Raw genomic sequence first — 20121 nt, 5'->3', positions numbered from 1 at the left:
GCTTCAGGTAACAGGTTATCCACTGTGAAAAAATTAAAGAAACGCAGCGAGAACTTTTTCTTCAAACCTGGCAGAGAGTTCGCTCGACTGAACTTCGAGATGAAGTGCGAGACGCCCTTGGGCAATGAAGTGTTTCTTGGTGACACCACCATAACTCGAGACCAGATCGAGGAACGGAGTATCCTTTCAATGTGGCACAATATGTCCCTGCTGTACAACGACGAACAGAATATCTTTGAGATCTTCATCAACTACAGACCGGCAAAGACTATATCAAATGGCCTTCAGATTTGTAACATCTTTAGGAATTTTATCGTGAGGGCTGAGGGCGAGACCTTCTTCAGCTTCACGTGTGACCCCACAAGTGGAGAGTCACAATTGACTGCCTCATCAATCGTACAGGACCTCACAGTGAATTCTCTTGACGTGGTCAAGGTTGTTTTAGTGGCGATTATTGTAACTCTTTTAATAATCGTACCTACAATATATTTCTTGCTACGCTGCGCAGGGTTTAAATTTGAAACATCTTATCATCCTGAAAATAGGTCAAAATTGATCAGACAAATATTTTGTAAGAAAGGAAAAACAGGACACGAGCCCCAGCGTGATATGGAAGAAAGACACCAACTACAAGTGTGATATTTTACACCAAACTTTGCATTGGTGAGAAGTAAACAGTATATGATTAACATGAGTCTCATCCACAGACACACAATTGACCCCATAGGAGACCCAAGTAAGCTTATGTGAGCCACAAACATTGTGTTATTCATCAGTAAGGAAGAGATAACACCTCAAGGAGACACAACTGTGGGTTCTCACCTTCAGTGTTGCCTTCGTCACTATCATCAACCACATGTGTTGTTCCCAGGCAGTCTGTGGTCTCCTTACTTCCTCCACAGACAGTCTGGTCATTCTTCCTCATCTCATCACAGACAGTGTGGTCATTCTCCCTCATCCCATCACAGACAGTCTGGTCATTCTCCCTCACCCCATCACAGACAGTCTGGTCATTCTTCCTCATCTCATCACAGACAGTCTGGTCATTCTCCTTCACCCCATCACAGACAGTCTGGTCATTCTCCTTCACCCCATCACAGACAGTCTGGTCATTCTCCCTCACCCCATCACAGACAGTCTGGTCATTCTTCCTCATCTCATCACAACAGTCTGGTCATTCTCCCTCATCCCACCACAGACAGTCTGGTCATTCTCCCTCATCCCACCACAGACAGTCTGGTCATTCTCCGTTTCTTATCGAAACCACACCTGCCTGATTACCTGAAGCACGTCTGCCCCATTACCCATCCCACACCTGCGTAACTAACCTTACCCACAGCTGCTCCAGCTACCTAAAGTACACCTGTCCAGCTCCTGAGACGAGATATCGACCAAGCATAAGCTGTCACCTCTACACTTATCAGGTATTTGAGTCATAAGTAGTCTCTCTCTCTCTCTCTCTCTCTCTCTCTCTCTCTCTCTCTCTCTCTCTCTCTCTCTCCCTCTCTCTCTCATATATGTATGTATGTATATAATAATAATAATAATAATAATAATAATAATAATAATAATAATAATAATAATAATAATAATAATAATAAACGGTTTATTAATAGAGTTGCAGCCGGTGGCTGAAAATATACAGACTTACATATGATTTAGACATAATGAGCTGTACAGTACATAAATCAGTTGTTGTTTATTATTTTAACAACAGATGGGATGGTGCTATTCTTATATCTATCGGTGCGGGCTCTTATGGGCTGAATTTTTTTGTAGTGGCGGACTGCGCGAGTTGGGTGGGTGGCTGCAGGTGGCAGGAGGTGGCGAGGGTGGTGCAGTAGTCCACAGCCAAACCTTTCCAGTGCTTGGTGGTGGAGGTCACTGAGGAATGGAATTTCCAGGGTGGAGAGAGCGTTGGTGTAGCCGGAGTATTCTGCGCTGAGCATGATTCTGCAGGCACTTTTCTGTACCTTCTCTAGCTGACGTATGAATGTATGAATGTATGTATGTATGTATATGCTCCCATATTTGCTCAGGGTGAATCAAGGGAGACGGGAACCTCTCAATAAACAGGAGGATGAATAAATAAGGTGGATTAATTAGATGTACAGAGGGAGAGGATAGAGATGAGGTAGGGATGAGGTAGAGATTAGGTAGAGGTGAGAGGTAGAGGTGAGAGGTAGAGGTGAGGGGGAGGGGTAAGAGGTAGAGGTGAGGTAGGTGATGGGGATGAGTTACCAAGGTGAGGTATTTCTTCTACTCGGCTTCATATTCTTAACCTGTACACACAAGTGGATCTTTATCTCTCACTGAACTGTTGTGTTTTTCAGGTCTTGGGGAACCCGGGTGAAATCCCTACGTCTGTCAGAGCTTCAAGTCCAAGACCCCAAGACGATATGACTTCATCTATCAGAGCGTCAAATCCAAGACCCCAAGATGATATGCCCTCATCTTTCAGAGCTTCAAGTCCAAAACCCTAAGATGATATAACTTCATTCATCAGAGCTTCAAGTCCAAGACCCTAAGATGAACAACGTTGTTATAGAGAAATCTGACTGTGGGAAAGATTTGGGAGTAACGATAAGTCGGATTCTTAAACTAAGTCAACAGTGTGTATTTGCTCGAAACAAGGCAAACAAAGTGCTTGGGTTCGTGCAAAGGCATGTTAGTCACAGGGCTAGCGAGGTTATCCTAAAACTATATCTTGCGCTTGTGAGACCTCACTTGGATTATGCAGTTCAGTTCTGGTCACAGTACTACAGAATGGATATAAAATCCCTAGAAGGAATTCAGAGAAGAATGACAAGACTAATCCCGGGTAATAGGAACCTTGTGTACAGAGACAGGTTAAAGCATCTTAATTTGCACTCCCTCGAGAGACGAAGAGTGAGGGACAATATGATAGAGGTGTAAACAAAGGTAACATAACAAAGGTACTCAAACTATCCAACCAGGAGCGAACTCGTAGCAATGATTTTAAATTAGACAAATTTAGATTTAGGCGCGAGATAGGTAAACATTGGTTTGGAAATAGAGTCGTGGACGTCTGGGGGGCCTGCGGTAGAAGCGGTACCGTTCTTGCCTCGCAAGCAAGATGTCACGGGTTCGATTCCCGGGCCGGTGGAAGTTGTTTGGACATACGTCCTAGCCCCCATTAGTCCCTGTTCACCTAGCAGTAAAGTAGGTACCAGTTGTAAGTCGTATTAAGGGAGTTGTTGGGGCTTCCAATAACTTGATGACATGAACCACTGACTCTTCAGGCTTCTACGCCCTTAACTCATGAGACATAAAGGCAAGCATGAACTTAGCATGCTTCCCTGTTGGGCGCTGTAAACGCTTCTGGGCTTCACCTTACACAAGGATGTATGGGGGTGCCCCCCCCCCCCCAAAAAAAAACGACTGTGGACGACTGGAACAAGTTACCAAATATCATCATTAACTCGAATACGCTGGATAGCTTCAAACTTAGGTTGGATGGATATATGAGCGATAGGGGTTGGGTGTAAGCGGGACTGCCCCGTATGGGCCAATAGGCCCGCTGCAGTTTCCTCCATTCTTATGTTCCTATATACTTTAATGTCTTTTTGGGTACAGTATCAGCCTAAATATCTTACGGTGCTGATTATGTAATTTAACTTGGTGTTTATCATATAACACCTCACTCATTATGTTGATCGCGTTTCACAAGCCGACTCATATATCGTGAATCATAATTATATTAGATTTTTACTGAAGTTTTCTTGTGTGTTTATATCTTAATGTTTTAAAATATAACTCATTACGAGACACCGATCTTGTATAAAGTAAATGTACTGTATGTATGTATATATGTAACAATATTTACCACTAACCCATACTAACACCAAGGCCGGGACACAGATGAACACCTTGACACTTGATCAGCTCACGTTTCAGTACCTCAGTAACCATCATCACAACACTATGGTCAGACACAACAATATTCTCACACACGAAACTTTCACACGGATGTATTAAGATTAAAACACTAAGCTAATTATTAAATCAATTAACAAATTCACACAGAGTTAACTAAACCACGACTGGTGAGGAATTAACAGTGAAGTTACATGGAAATGACTGTTTGTTTGTGGAGATGGCTGGTTTGTCTGCCTGCGTGAGGAGTGACTGTGTTGTGCACAGCTCCATGTCTAGGCTCCTCTGTCTGGTGCGGACAGTGAATGAGGAATCTAATATGGGTCAACTAGACACCTCATTCACTGTCTCTCCTCATGTAGACAGACAAACAGTCACTTCCACTCGTGTGCTTCTCGTGGTAGCCCCTTGTACAGTACCTCTACATTTAAACTTAACTTCATTGTTCTTTTTTACAATTAATTGTTATCATAACTACATTAACTTCACTGTTAATTCCTCACCCTGTCAATGTTTAGTTAACGTTATGTGAATTTGTTAATTGATTTAATAATTAGTTCAGTGTTTTAATCTTAATACATCCGTGTGAAAGTTTCGTGTGTGAGAATATTGTTGTGTCTGACCATAGTGTTGTGATGATGGTTACTGAGGTACTGAAACGTGAGCTGATCAAGAAGAATAAGTGTCCAGGTATTGATCTTTGTTCCCAGCCTTGGTGTTACTATGAAACAATTAAACGAAGCTTCCAAGGGGTGTATCCATTGTTGATATCTGTCAATATAAAAAGGTTTCAGACTAAATAGCTGGTTTATTAACGTCATTACTACACGCCACGTGCTCCCACTTGGCCAACACTCGGACCTTCTTGAACACATAATAAATAAATATCGGGCGGTGTAGACAACTGGTGACAAGTTTACATCAACAATATACTCACCCATACGGACATCTAGGGACCCACGGACACACTCACGGAGATACGGACACCCAGACTTCTCATCCCTTTGGTACCCATGAACACAGGGAGAGGAGGGGGGGGGGGTGGACACACACACACACACAGATGACCAAAAAAAAGGTAAATGTTGTCAACCCCAGCGTTAGGTGGGAAGTCCGTGTCGTATGTATGTATGTATGTATGTATGTATGTATGTATGTATATGTGTACGTGTGTGTGTGTGTGTGTGTGTGTGTGTGGTAGTAATGGTGGTAGGTGACGGGGACAGAGGCGACAGCAATAATCTCTTCTACTTATATAAAACTAATCCTAGAAACCATATACTTACAACCATTATTAACACACTTACCAACACACTTACGACCATGATTAACACACTTACAACCATTATTGACACACTTACCAACACAATTACATTACTTTACGAGTTGATGAAACATGTGGTAAATAGCCGATAAAGTCTGTCACAATGGGAAGCGATAGTAATGTATTATTTATGAGATACGACAGTGAATTTATCAGTGACTAAGTTCATCGTGATCCTGGTAAATACAGTCACGTGATTTAATTTACCTGAAAAAGTTTAACAAAATCTTATAAAGGAAATGCTAAGAGACCAAACAATGTACGTAAAGCCTGAGTTCACTTCAAGACCACACCAGAGAGACCGTTCCCACACCACCACGGACCAAACACAAAGTCACTTAACCCACACCAGAGAGACCGTTCCCACACCACCACGGACCAAACACAAAGTCACTTAACCCACACCAGAGAGACCCCACACCACCACGGACCAAACACAAAGTCACTTAACCCACACCAGAGAGACCCCACACCACCACGGACCAAACACAAAGTCACTTAACCCACACCAGAGAGACCGTTCCCACACCACCACGGACCAAACACAAAGTCACTTAACCCACACCAGAGACCGTTCCCACACCACCACGGACCAAACACAAAGTCACTTAACCCACACCAGAGAGACCGTTCCCACACCACCACGGACCAAACACAAAGTCACTTAACCCACACCAGAGAGACCGTTCCCACACCACCACGGACCAAACACAAAGTCACTTAACCCACACCAGAGAGACCGTTCCCACACCACCACGGACCAAACACAAAGTCACTTAACCCACACCAGAGACACCGTTCCCACACCACCACGGACCAAACACAAAGTCACTTAACTCACGACAAGAGACCGTTCCCACACCACCACGGACCAAACACAACGTCACTCAACCCACGACAAGTCTCACTCGACACTACTCTCAGCCCTACACGGTGTTTGCCTTCAAGTTTAACCCTGAACTAAGGAATGATCTATGTTACTGTAATTTTAACTTTCCTTCCAAGCCCAAGGGATCGAGCCCACCACCTGAAGAATGCAACTGCCTGCGAGTGAAGGCTCAGGTCATTGGTATCTGATTCTGGGCTTACCTAGGGGCTCACTCTGGGCTCATACTGGGCTCACGCTTAGGAACACTCACCTCAGATTAACTGAAGCTCAGCTCAGTCTTACAAAATCCACACACCATCATAAACGTATAACCGTGTCGTAAGCCCACCCATCGCCCAGCCTGCTTGTTACAATTCGTCTTCTGGGCTTGGGTCAGGCTGTCACAGGAAGCACCCACGTCTCAGGCTTGGGTCAGGCTGCCACAGAAGGCACCCACGTCTCAGGCTTGGCGGCAAGGGTTATCCTTGATCAGTCACGAGGACAGGTCAACCGTGACCACGCGTGGCTGGTAATGTAGGAGAGTGTGTGTGTGTGTGTGTGTGTGTGTGTGTGTGTGTGTGTGTGTGTGTGTGTGTGTGTGTTTATATTCATGTATATGTGCAGGCTTCAGCACAAGATATAGCTGCTTTAGGGGAGGAAAAAGATGCTTCATAATTAGCCTAGCCTAACCTAACCAATAACTATAAAAACCTGGAACACTTTATCAGCATATCTTACTGAAAGTTAAAAGTCTGGGTCAAATACATGCAAACAATAGTAATAAACTTAAACATTCATACTAACTCCTATTAATAAAAACAGAGTCATTAAGGTCATAAAATTATCACAATAACTATATTCTATTTATTAAGTATTATTTATATTTACATTTGATAATTAGATGATAAAATGCTCTCGCGAATCTCAAGTTTAGAATAGGTTCATGCGAGGGTACAGTACACAGACAGAGACAGTGTACCGAGACACTGTACCGAGACACAGAAACAAGTGACCTGTGGATGAGTGAGGGCGAGACTCCCCACTGTGTACATCAGCCACTTGAAGCTTACAACTTTACCCCTTCTTCTTCAGGCTGTTCCTCCCGTTGTTGTTACTCTCACACACAACGTAATGACCACAGCTAACTTCTGGCCAGTCAGTCACGTGTCTTCAGTGTGGTAATCAACGTTCCCACACTCGGCAGGTGACAGGGGCCCACCACACTCACGTAGTAATCTTAGCTGGGACTCAAACAATCTGTACTCTTACACACACAGATTCCTGGGAGACACTTGGCAATTAAGGAACTCATTCGTCTTTTGTACTCGACGTAGAAAATATTCGGTGTACGTAAATAATAATCTATCAATCTATCTATCTATCTATCTATCTATCTATCTTTCAATAATGTATAAATGTGTTATCGTTTATGAAGTCTTCCTCTGCTCTCCGCCAAGCAAGACCGACTCTGTTATCATCCTGCCTCTGACGCCGAGATGAAAATACAAAACAAAACACCTCCGGATGAATAACAATAAATAAAGTACACTATCTCGGTCACGCTTAACAGTATATTACGTCACGCTTAACAGTATATGACGTCACGCTTAACAGTATATGACGTCACTATAATACAACCATTCAAAGGTCGTTAAGGTAGTAGTATAAGACACCACTTACTACCACAACCACCCAAAGGTCACTTCTCGAGCACCATAAGATGCCTCACACCACCACAGCCACCCGGAGGAGCGTTTCTGATCGGCGAGTCATATCATTTCTTCCCCGAAACCCGCACGGCGCTTCAGGATTTTTCTCTCCCGTGCGGACTTTGTTGCTGGCGGGGAAACACCTATTTTTACCCGGGATTACAGAGGATAAAGTACAAATCCTCAGCAGGTGGAAGGAGCTACAACCTCTTTATTACAGGAGCACGTCTGAGGTGGTGCATAACCCCAGCAGTAGGCGGCGCGGCAGTGGGCGAGGAACTTCAACCTTGGGTCCTCATAATTAACTTCATAGTCAACGATACACCCACCCTCCCTCTCCCCCCCCCCTTATCATCAGTTCTCACTATCAACCCCAATCCCTTCCTTCCCTCCCTCTCTCCCTCCTCACTACTGTTACGACTCACCACTAAAACTTCATCATCACCACTGTCCACTTCATCACCCACCATCACTATCATACCTTTTCTTATTCCACCACTATCACCTTTCACCAACACCCATCCACGTCACCCTTCACTATAACCATTCACCATCGGCCATTTCTACCACCCTTCACATTTCACCATCACTATCAGCCATCCCCATCACGCTTTACCACTTCCCCACTAACCTAACCTAACCTAACCTAACCTAACCTAACCTAACCTCTCATTCTATAAAACGTCTAAGAAATAATTAATAATATCTAGGTATACATTCTAGATAAAATATTCATAAGATACAATTATCTGACAAACTAAAACATTAAAATAACTTAAATATAAAAAAATATATATGAAAATCAGTGAAAATTTACCTTAATGAAGATATAAAATAAAGTAAAATATAGAATCAATTGAATTTATTATATGTCTTGATTCGATGATGTTTTCAGTTGGTTCCTTATTTCATTTACGAGGGTATTGATAACGTTCGTAGTTCTGAAATTCCTCTAGAGAACAGAGTAGTGCTTTATAAGTTTACAATTTAATCTTATCAGGTATATGAAACATTTTACACACCGTTGTATTATTATCAGTCTCACGTCTGGCTTTATCTCTGTATACAATCACTACCGCCACCAACACTACCACCAACATTACCACAACAACCACCATGATCATCAACTATCATGAACAACATTACCATCAACAACACTACCACCCCCTACCACTACCATCGCATCCCAACACAACCATCCCATCACAACCCCCACCACCATCCCCAACAATCACCACCACCCCCAACAATCACCACCAGTAACATCAAACCAAACATACTTCAGTAATGACGCACAACCAACAATAACAGCTTCATGCTTGTAATAATAACAAACACTCGACAACTACTGTACAAACATCTTACATGTCTGAAGTATAACCTGTCTACCTTCCAGCACGGTGGTGTCTCTCACACACACACACACACACTGCCCTGTGAGGAGAATGGTGTAAACCTCTCTCCCCCTACGCTGGTCAAGGTATATATTTAACACTTCCTGAATGAGACAAAATTATACAAGCGTTGTACACCTTTAGTATGTGATGAGTCCAGCTAGGAATAGTAAAGGTGGGAACACATAATAACGTTTATGGAAGAGCAGGAACCGAGCCGAGCCCAGCCCAGCCCAGCCCAGCCGCCGCCGTCTTGCCCGCCATGATAATCCGACACTCACAGATCGAGCAATATCTCAGGCCCGGCTCCCGCTCGTTACGCGGGCCAGGCTATACAGTATTTTATTTTAACGTTCTCCAATGGTGCAAAAGAGGCCGTGATCTGGAAGTACACACTGAGGAAACATGGGAATGGATCGCCTGCCGCTAAAATACCGCTCCTTCCTACACCATCAACCCACTCACCACTGATCATTAGCACCGCAGCAAACTCACATTTTAGGAAGAAGTGCTCCATATAAGGCATTACACTAGCGCCTCCTCACAAGCACCGCGATATAATAACACTCTCATAACTAGACACATCTCCAGTTCCGGGCCGTATTAGCGCCGGGCGGGACACACGGCACCACACGGGAAAAACGATAAAAACAGGAATGTTACGATGGGGTGAGCCACGCGGGGAGTATCTGAGCACACGGCTGTAATGAGCGTTGCTTTATCCCCGCCGAAAGGAGCAGAAAAAGAGGCGCTACATTCTTTAAGTAGATTTATACGCACTTAATTGGTGGAAGAGAGGCATTCTTGCATAAACTCACTCCAGCCGGGGGCGCCGACGGTGCTGGTGGTGGTGGTGGCTGGTGCTGGCAAGGGGGCCCACCACAACCTACTTCAGGGTCTCTCAGTGTTCGTCTGACCCCTAAGTATCGTCCCACAACTGATGGAAGATTGTTTCTCTTAAATAAACATTAATGAGCATTTCTACTTGAAGGAATTATGGAATTTTTTTTTCTCCGGTTGTTGCCAGACGAAGCTGATACTCGAGGTGGTGGTTGATGGGAACATTACAGCGTGTCTACGAGGGCCTGTCTGCCAGCCTCTGAACCTTGATGATATAGTGCATGCGTGCATTGCGTGCGTGAGTGCGTGCGTGCGTGCGATGCGTAGAGAAGACAACTCCATCAACCAAGTTTACACCATAATCTAAGAAAATCCAATTCGACAGTTTCAAAAATTGAATAAACATAAAAATATTACAAAGTCAACATCTTGGACGCACGCACGCACGCACGCGCGCGCACGCGCACACACGCGCGCGCACACACAGGCACAGACACACACACAGACACAGACACACACACACACACACTCACTCACTCACTCACTCACTCACTCTCTCTCTCTCGGACCAGACTCAACCCCTCCTAAGACACCCTTCACAGAATATACAGGGTGTCCATAAATGATTACCCTCATTAAAGCATGGTCTACCACTGCTTTGGGGTAATCATTTATGGACACCCTGTACTACTTTAAGTCCTCAAAGGCTCAACTCAGGTATTTTAGAAATCCTTAGCGACGATGGGTACACGATAAACAGCCTAACTGCTTCTTTAGCCTTCCTTAATACAGTAATTAGACAAGATCACATGTTTGTTTATTTACTCTTGTTTCCCCCGACCAGGTGTGACCGTGTCCCTCAGAAGAAGGTGTTGCTACGTAATAAGACACAAGTTGTTACCTGCTGTTACCTAGGATTTATATTATACTTACTATGTATATTTATCTACCTCTGTATATATATATATATATATATATATAATCAGAGGCCACAAACCACCATCACATCTATCAACCGATTTGTTATTATTCATGACATTTGTACACAGGAAAGTCAGCCAATTTTACCTCCATCAGACTGTAAAAAAGTTCTTTATAAGAGAGATATTAGAAAAGTTTTAGCTCTAAATACCACATTATATCACCTGCTTCAATAACATCAACACTAACCAAAAATCACATGTCGAGTGCACAGAATCCTTATGTGGGTTGATTATATCGTGAGAAAACCTTCAAATAATAATATAATAATTGTAAAAGAAGAAAAACTCATCTTTCCATATCAAGCTTGAAAAAACTATGGAATTATCCTTCAATCCACAATTCCTCCACTTACAAACAATAAACAATCACAAACAAACAGTAAATCATCTAATAAATTATAATGATGATCCACCTCTGATCCACACTTCCCTCCCCTGATCCACACCTCTCTCCCCTGATCCACACTTCTCTCCCTGATCCACACCTTCTCGATCCACCCTTCCCCTGATCCACACCCCCTGATCCACACTCCCCTGATCCACACCCCTACTCCCACGATCCACACCTCCTCTGATCCACTTCACCCACAGTGACCCAACAACACCTCCTACAGGATCACCACCCCAGAAAAAATACAAAAACATTCCCAACAAAAACCTAAAACTCAGGATCGAAATAACCCGTAAAACCCCTGAAAAAACCCTCCCCATTATAAAACCCCTGAAAACCCTGCCCCATTATAAAACCCCTGAAATCACCCTTATAAAAAAAATGAAAACTCCCAACCCTTCTAGAACTCCTGAGCCCCCTTATAAAAACCCCTGACCCGACCCTTATAAAACCCCACCCCCTTATAAAAACCATTAAACAACACCATCACTCCCTCCTAAACAATACCTTAATACTAATCAACAAACAACAACACCAACAACAGGCCTTGAATACCCACCTAAAATTCCCTTCCATCTCTAGAATATCATCCAGGGAACCCTATCTAAACTTTCTCCCTCTTGAAGCACCAGTCTGGAACGCCCTTCAAGTCCCTCTCTGGACACGCCACTATGGAGAGGCTTCTACCACCACTACCTGCAACACCAACAACAACAACTTCTGGGATTATGTATGTTTTTCTACTTTGTGTTATTGTGTTGTGGTGTTATGCTGTGTTGTGGTGTTTTGTGGTGTGTTGTGATATGTTGTGCTGTGTGATGATGTGATGTGATGTGTAATGATGTGTTATGTTATATTATGCTATGAGATGTACTCACAGATTGAAGTACTATGACACCTCATCGTCCCATATATTGTTAACATGGTGAAAATCTTCCCTCGTGGATAATGGCAAAAATAATAAAATCATGGATAATGGTAACAACCTTCCCTAAGACACAAAATGAATCTCCTCCAAAACTCTAACCAGGTTCCCTTAGATGAGAATGTTTTACACCTTTCATCCGAAGAAACATTCACAGCAGATTACAACAGCTGCCTCACCCTCCGCCCTATCTCAACATTCAACCAGAGAAACACATAATTAAACATCTTCTACCTCCTGGAGAACCAAGGCTAAACATTCACCTCCCGTCACATCTTGGTTATATCTTTCTTTACCTTACAATACTCTCTGATACACTCCATCTGTGACGCCCTCCTGATACACTCAAAACCCTGGGAAAACTTAAAAGCGATCTTCCAGCCAGCGAGACCGGGTTGCAGAGACCGGAGGCAACCCAAGACAATAATCTTAGCCTCTGATTATCATAGTGGCGGCTGGGAGATTAAGGGGAATTTTTATCTAGAAGCTGCGAGATTGATTGATTCCTGAGAGTCCCCAGAGACGCCTTCCGAGATATTTTGGCTCCCAGGAAATCAAGTTTAATGGTTGTCGAGCACACGGTTGCTTATCAATATAACTTTAATGAGTTAATTTGCCGTCGCTGGTATTGTTAAGGATAAAATATAGGAGTATATTGACTATTGTTGGTACAAGTGATATATTACTAAATATGTTTATCTTGAGTATATATATATATATATATATATATATATATATATATATATATACAAGTAAATCATCAGATGCTGATAAATATAAGGAAGAAACACGGTTGCAGCCCTGTATATATATATATATATATATATATATATATATATATATATATATATATATATATATATATATATATATATATATATATATATATATATGTGTGTGTGTGTGTGTGTGTGTGTGTTGTGCACACACACACACTCCATCATTCCCCATCACGAGTCAATCGACGGCCGCCGCAATAGTCGAAACAGCGGCGCCGTAACCCTCCAGACCCTTTGTCTTTACTAATGAATTGGCGGGAAAAATGGGGACGGAGGCGCGATTTCAATCTTGTGGGCCGTCAGGATTTGCGATTCAGTAATTAAAAAATAATTAATCCTCCCTAGCTGCTGTTTCTGTTGCTTCTGGAAGCGTCTCCTTGAGGCCATGGGTTGAGCTTACTCTCTGTGTATGGTGCTTGATATTATGTTAGGTGTCTTAATGCTCCGGACAACCCCCCCTCATCCATTAGTCGCCATCAAAGAGGATGAGAGGCGGGTAGGGGAGGGAGGCGGGGTCTGTGTGACATTCTGATTAACGTTTTGTTCATAAGTGATTGGAGTTGAGTTTGTTTGAGTGATTATAACATATTGTATATAAGCGGCGGAGAGTCATGGTCTTAGAGTAGAAGGAAATACAAATCATTAATGGAATATCAAAACACCTTTCATGCTCGGCTCTAGGTGTGACCGCCATCTAATAATTCAAACCAACATTAATTTTTATTGCAATCAAAATTACTAAGCTTGAACTATTAAACGAAATTCTATCTGTATCAAAGGCATCTTCAAGCTCCCCACCAGAAGACCTCAAGCTCCCCACCAGAAGACCTCAAGCTCCCCACCAGAAGACCTCAAGCTCCCACCAGAAGACCTCAGCTCCCCCACCAAGAAGACCTCAGCTCCTCCCACCAGAAGACCTCAGCTCCCTACCAGAAGACCTCAAGCTCCTCACCAGAAGATCTCAAGCTCCCCACCAGAGACCTCAAGCTACTCACCAGAAGACCTAGCTCCCCACCAGAAGACCTCCAAGCTACTCACCAGGAGACCTCAAGCTACTCACCAGAAGACCTCCAAGCTACTCACCAGAAGACCTCAAGCTACTCACCAGAAGACCTCAAGCTGCTCTGCCAGAGACCTAAAGTCCACCAGAGACCTCAAGCTACTCACCAGAGACCTCAAGCTACTCACCAGAGACCTCAAGCTCCCCACCAGAGGCCTCAAGCTCCCCACCAGAAGACCTCAAGCTACTCACCAGAAGACCTCAAGGCTCCCCACCAGAGACCTCAGCTCCCCACCAGAGCCTCAAGCTACTCACCAGAAGACCTCAAGCTCCCCACCAGAGACCTCAAGCTACTCACCAGAGACCTCAGCTGCTCACCAGGCCTCCAGCTCCCCCACCAGAAGACCTCAAGCTCCCCACCAGAAGACCTCAGCTCCCCACCAGAAGACCTCAAGCTCCCCACCAGAGACCTCAGCTCCCACCAGAAGACCTCAAGCTCCCCCACCAGGAGGCCTCAAGCTCCCACCAGAAGACCTAAGCTCTCCACCGAAGACCTCAAGCTCCCCCACCAGAAGACCTCAAGCTCCCCAGAAGACCTCAAGCTACTCACCAGAAGACCTCAAGCTCCCCACCGAAGACCTCAAGCTACTCACAGAAGACCTCAGCTCCCCACCGAAGACCTCAAGCTCCCCAGAAGACCTCAAGCTACCCACCAGAAGACCTCAAGCTCCCCCACCAAGAACCTCAGCTCCCACCAGAAGACCTCAAGCCTCACCAGAAGACCTCTGCTACTCACCAGAAGACCTCTGGGTTACTCACCAGAAGACCTCTGCTACTCACCAGAAGACCTCAAGCTCCTCACACCAGAAGACCTCAAGCTCCCCACCAGAAGACCTCAAGCTACTCACCAGAAGACCTCAAGCTCCCAGAAGAGACTCAAGCTCCCCACCAGAAGACTAAGCTACTCACCCAGAAGACCTCAAGCTCCCCACCAGAAAGGTTACTCACCAGAAGACCCCTGCTACTCACCAGAAGACCTCAAGATACTCATCACCAGAAGACCCTTCAAGCTACCACCAGAAGACCTCAAGCCCCCACCAGAAGACCCTCCAAGCTCCCCACCAGAAGACCCCAGCTCCCCTGCAGAGACCTCAGCCCCCACCAGAAGACCCCAAGCCCCCACCAGAAGACCCCAGCTCCTCAACAGAAGACTCAAGCCTCCACCAGAAGATCTCAAGCTCCCCACCAGAACTCAAGGCTCCCCACCAGAAGACTCGCTCTCCCACCAGAAGACCCCTGCTACTCCACCAGAAGACTGTTGCTACCACAGAAGACCCTGGCTCCCACCAGAGACCTCCAGCTCCCCACCAGAGATCTCTTAAGGTTACCCACCAGAAGACCTCAAGCTCCCCACCAGAAGACCAAGCTCCCCACCAGAAGACCTCAAGCTCCCCACCAGAAGACTCAAGCTACTCTCACCAGAAGACCCTCAAGCTCCCACCAGAAGAACCTGCTACTCACCAGAAGACTAAGCTACTCACCAGAAGACCCTGCTACTCACCAGAAGACCTCAAGGTCTCCACCAGAAGACTCTTCTACTCACCAGAACTCAAGCCACTCACCAGAAGACCTCAAGCTCCCCACCAGAAGCCTCCCAGCTCCCCACCAGAAGACCTCTGCTACTCACCAGAAGACCTTAAGCTCCCCACCAGAAGACCCCAAGCTCCTCACCAGAAGACCTCCCTGCTACTCACACCAGAAGACCAGCTCCCCACCAGAAGACCCTGCTACTCACCAGAAGACCCCACTCTCACCTCCAGAAGACCCTGCCCCCACCAGAAGACCTCAAGCCCCACCAGAAGACCTCAAGCTCCCACCAGAAGACCTCAAGCTCCCCCACCAGAAGACCCTCAAGCTCCCCACCAGAAGACCTCAAGCTCCCACCAGAAGACCTCACTAAGCCTCGCTTCCCACCAGAAGACCTCAAGCTCCCCACCAGAAGACCTCAAGCTCCCCACCAGAAGACCCTGCTACTCCACCAGAAGACCTCAAGCTCCCCACCAGAAGACTCCTGCTACTCACCAGAAGACCCTCAAGCTCCCCACCCAGAAGACCCTCAAGCTCCCCCACCAGAAGACCTCCTGCTACCCACCAGAAGACCTCAAGCTCCCCACCAGAAGACCCTCAGCTCCCCACCAGAAGACCTCAAGCTCCCCACCAGAAGACCTCAAGCTCTCACCAGAAGACCTCAAGCTCCTCACCAGAAGACCTCCGCTTACTCACCAGAAGACCTCAAGCTCTCACACCAGAAGACCTCAAACTCCCACCAGAAGACCTCCTCCCCACCAGAAGACCTCAAGCTCCCACCAGAAGACTCCTCGTATTCCACCAGAAGACCTCAAGCTCCACCAGAAGACCTCAAGCTCCCACCACCAGAAGACCTGCTACCACCAGAAGACTCCAAGCCCCACCAGAAGACCTCTGCTAGCTCTCACCAGAAGACCTCTGCTACTCACACCAGAAGACCTCAAGCTACTCACCAGAAGACCCTCAAGCTACTCACACCAGAAGACCTCAAGCTCCCCACCAGAAGACCTCAAGCTCCCCACCAGAAGACCTCAAGCTCCCCACCAGAAGCACCTCAAGCTCCCCCACCAGATCTGCTCCCCCACCAGAAGACCTCAAGCTCCCCACCAGAAGACCTCAAGCTCTCCACCAGAAGACCTCAAGCTCCCCACCAGAAGACTCCTCAAGCTCCCACACCAGAAGACCTTGCTACCCACCAGAAGACCCTCAAGCTACTCACCAGAAGACCTCATGCTCTCACCCAGAAGACTCTGCTTACCCACCAGAAGACCTCAAGCTCCCCACCAGAAAACTCTCAAGCTACCCAACACCAGACACTCTCAAGCTCCTCCACCAGAAGACCTCAAGCTCCTCACCAGAAGACCTCAAGGCTCCCCACCAGAAGACCTCAAGGCTCTTCACACCAGAAGACCTCAAGCCCTCACCAGAGAGAACTCAAGCTACTCACCAGAAGACCTCGCTACTCACCAGAAGACCTTGCTACTCTCACACCAGAAGACTCCAAGCTCCCCACCACCAGAAGACCCTCAAGCTCCCACCAGAAGACCTCGCTACTCACCAGAAGACCCCTGCTTCCCCCACCAGAAGACCTCAAGCTCCCCCACCAGAAGACCTCAAGCTGCCACTCCACCAGAAGACCAAGCTACTCTCCACCAGACCTCAAGCTACTCTCCACACCAGAAGACCTCTGCTACCACCACCAGAAGACCTCAAGCCTCCCACCAGAAGACCTCAAGCTCCCCACCAGAAGACCTCCAAGCTCCCACCAGAAGACCTCAAGCTCCCACCAGAAGACCTCAAGCTCCCCACCAGAAGATCCTCTGCCTCCACCAGAAGACCTCAAGCTCCCCACCAGAAGACCTCAAGCTCCCCACCAGAAGACCCTGCTTCCCAGAAGACCTCCAAGCTCCCCCACCAGAAGACCTCCTAAGCTACTCACCAGAAGACCCAAAGCTCCCCACCAGAAGACCTCAAGCTCTCCACCAGAAGACCCTGCTCCTCACACCAGAAGACCTGCCTCCACCAGAAGACCTCAAGCTATCACCAGAAGACCTCAAGCTCCTCACCAGAAGACCTCAAGCTCCCCACAGAAGACCTCAAGCTACTCACCAGAAGACTAAGCTCACCAGAAGACCTCGCTCCCCACCAGAAGACCTGCTACTCCACCAGAAGAAGCCTGCCTCACCAGAAGACCCTGCTCCCCACCAGAAGACCTCAAGCTACCTCACCAGAAGACCTCGCTTCTCCACCAGAAGACCTCCGGGCTCCCCACCAGAAGACCTGCTCCCCAACCAGAAGACCCCAAGCTTCCACCAGAAGAGACCTGCTCCCACCAGAAGGACCCTCAAGCTCCCCCACCAAGAAGACCTCGCCTCACCAGAAGAACCTGCTTCCACCAGAAGACCTTCAGCTCTCCACCAAGACCTGCTACCCACCAGAAGACCAAGCTACTCACCAGAAGACCTCAAGCTCCCCACACCAGAAGACCTCAAGCTCCCCACCAGAAGACTCAAGCTACTCTCACCAGAAGACCTCAGCCTCCACACCAGAAGACCTTCCCCACCAGAAGACCTCAGCTACTCACCAGAAGACCTCAAGTCACCAGAAGACCTCAAGCTCCCCACCAGAAGACCTCAAGCTCCCCACCAGAAGACCTCAAGCTCCCCACCAGGAATTGCTTACTCACCAGAAGACCTCAAGCTCTCACCAGAAGAACCTCAAGCTTCCACCAGAAGACTCCTGCTACTCTCCACCAGAAGACCTCAGCTCCCACCAGAAGACCTCAAGCTACTCACCAGAAGACCTCCTGCTACTCACCACCAGAAGACCTCAAGCTATCACACCAGAGCTCAGCTCCCACCAGAGACCTCGTTTTACCCACCAGAAGACCTCAAGCTCCCCCACCAGAAGACCCTCGCTCCCCAATCAGAAGACCCTCAAGCCCCACCAGAAGACCCCAAGCTCCCCACCGAAGACCTAAAGCTACCCACCCAGAAGACCTCAAGCTCCCACCAGAAGACCCTGCTACTCACTAGAAGACTCTCTCTCAAGCCCCCACCAGAAGACTCCAGCTTCCCACCAGAAGACCTCAAGCTCCCCACCAGAAGACCTCAAGCCCCCACCAGAAGACCCCCAAGCCCCCACCAGAAGACCTCAAGCTACCCACCAGAAGACCTCAAGCTCCCACCAGAAGACCCTTCAAGCTCCCACCAGAAGACCTCAAGCTCCCACCAGAAGACCTCTGCTCACCCACCAGAAGACCTCAAGCTCCCCACCAGAAGACCTCTAGCTACTCCACCAGAAGACTTCGCTACCACCGAAGACCTCAAGCTCCCCCACCAAAGACCTCAAGCTCCCCACCAGAAGACCTCCAAGCTTCCCACCAGAAGACTCCAGCTACTCTACCAGAAGACCTCAAGCTCCCCACCAGAAGACCTCAAGCTCCCCAATTGCAGAAGACCTCAAGCTCCCCACCAGGAAGACTCTGGGTTCCCCACCAGAAGACCTCAAGCTCCCACCAGAAGACCTCAAGCCCCCACCAGAAGACCAAGCTCCCCCACCAGAAGACCTCAAGCCCCCCAAGAAGACCTCAAGCTCCCACCAGAAGACTGCTCTCCAAGAAGACTCGCTCCCGAGAAGACTCCAAGCTCCCCACCAGAAGACCCTCAAGCTCTCACCAGAAGACCTCAAGCTCCCCACCGAAGACCAAGCTTCCCCACCAGAAGACCTCAAGCTCCCCACCAGAAGACCTCGCTTCCACCAGAAGACCTAAGCTCCCACCAGAAGACCTCAAGCTCCCCACCAGAAGACCTCAAGCTCCCCACCAGAAGGAAACGAACTCATCATTGGTCACTTCCTCTGTGTATTCTTACGCTGGTGTATCTCGAGTCTCTGGTAGCTTCAAGAACATGTTTATACGTCACTTCATTCAAGACTTTAAAGAATATTATTACTCTGAAAACTTTCTGTATCTACTTAAAGAAACATTACTAGTAGTGTGACCGCTCTGTGGGACTACTTTGCTGGTTATAATTTTCAATTTCAATTGTTTATTTCTTGATAGAGGAAGCGGGATCCTAGTGCTGTCACTAGGTACCCCTGTACAATGACACCAGAAGCATCTGCGAAGTGTACATGATATACATTATAAATATTTTACTAAAGCTGATATTCCTTAACACATAATCAATGTTATTTACATAATATCTGGCCAGTATTGGGAGGATCATCGTCTCCTCAGTCGTGGAGGTCCTGTGATACCACGTTGTGTGTGGGGACATCTTAGGAGGTAGTGGATAAGGGCGGCTGTCGGGTCTTCTGCATAATGCACAAGAGCGTTGCTCAGGGGATGCTGGTTATAATTATGGCAGAGTAATACAGGTACTGCCATACTTTCTCAGGGATAGGGTGACTGTACTTTTGTT

The 20121-nt window shown here is 46.8% G+C and overlaps 1 protein-coding gene across 1 annotated transcript; it reads left to right on the top strand.

The window, feature by feature from the left end:
• Positions 1-2529: 2529 nt before the first annotated feature.
• Positions 2530-19690, top strand: LOC121873119 (titin-like). Its single transcript, XM_042376432.1, has 3 exons — positions 2530-2663; positions 13890-15109; positions 15168-19690. The coding sequence occupies exons 1-3, from the start codon at positions 2530-2532 to the stop codon at positions 19688-19690; spliced, it is 5877 nt and encodes a 1958-aa protein (XP_042232366.1).
• Positions 19691-20121: the final 431 nt, after the last annotated feature.

Source organism: Homarus americanus, unplaced genomic scaffold, assembly GCF_018991925.1.
Source record: "Homarus americanus isolate GMGI-L3 unplaced genomic scaffold, GMGI_Hamer_2.0 scaffold32929, whole genome shotgun sequence".
Classification (NCBI taxonomy): Eukaryota; Metazoa; Arthropoda; class Malacostraca; order Decapoda; family Nephropidae; genus Homarus; species Homarus americanus.
Note: the sequence above shows the minus strand (reverse complement) of the source record. Positions and strands in the feature narration are given on the sequence as shown.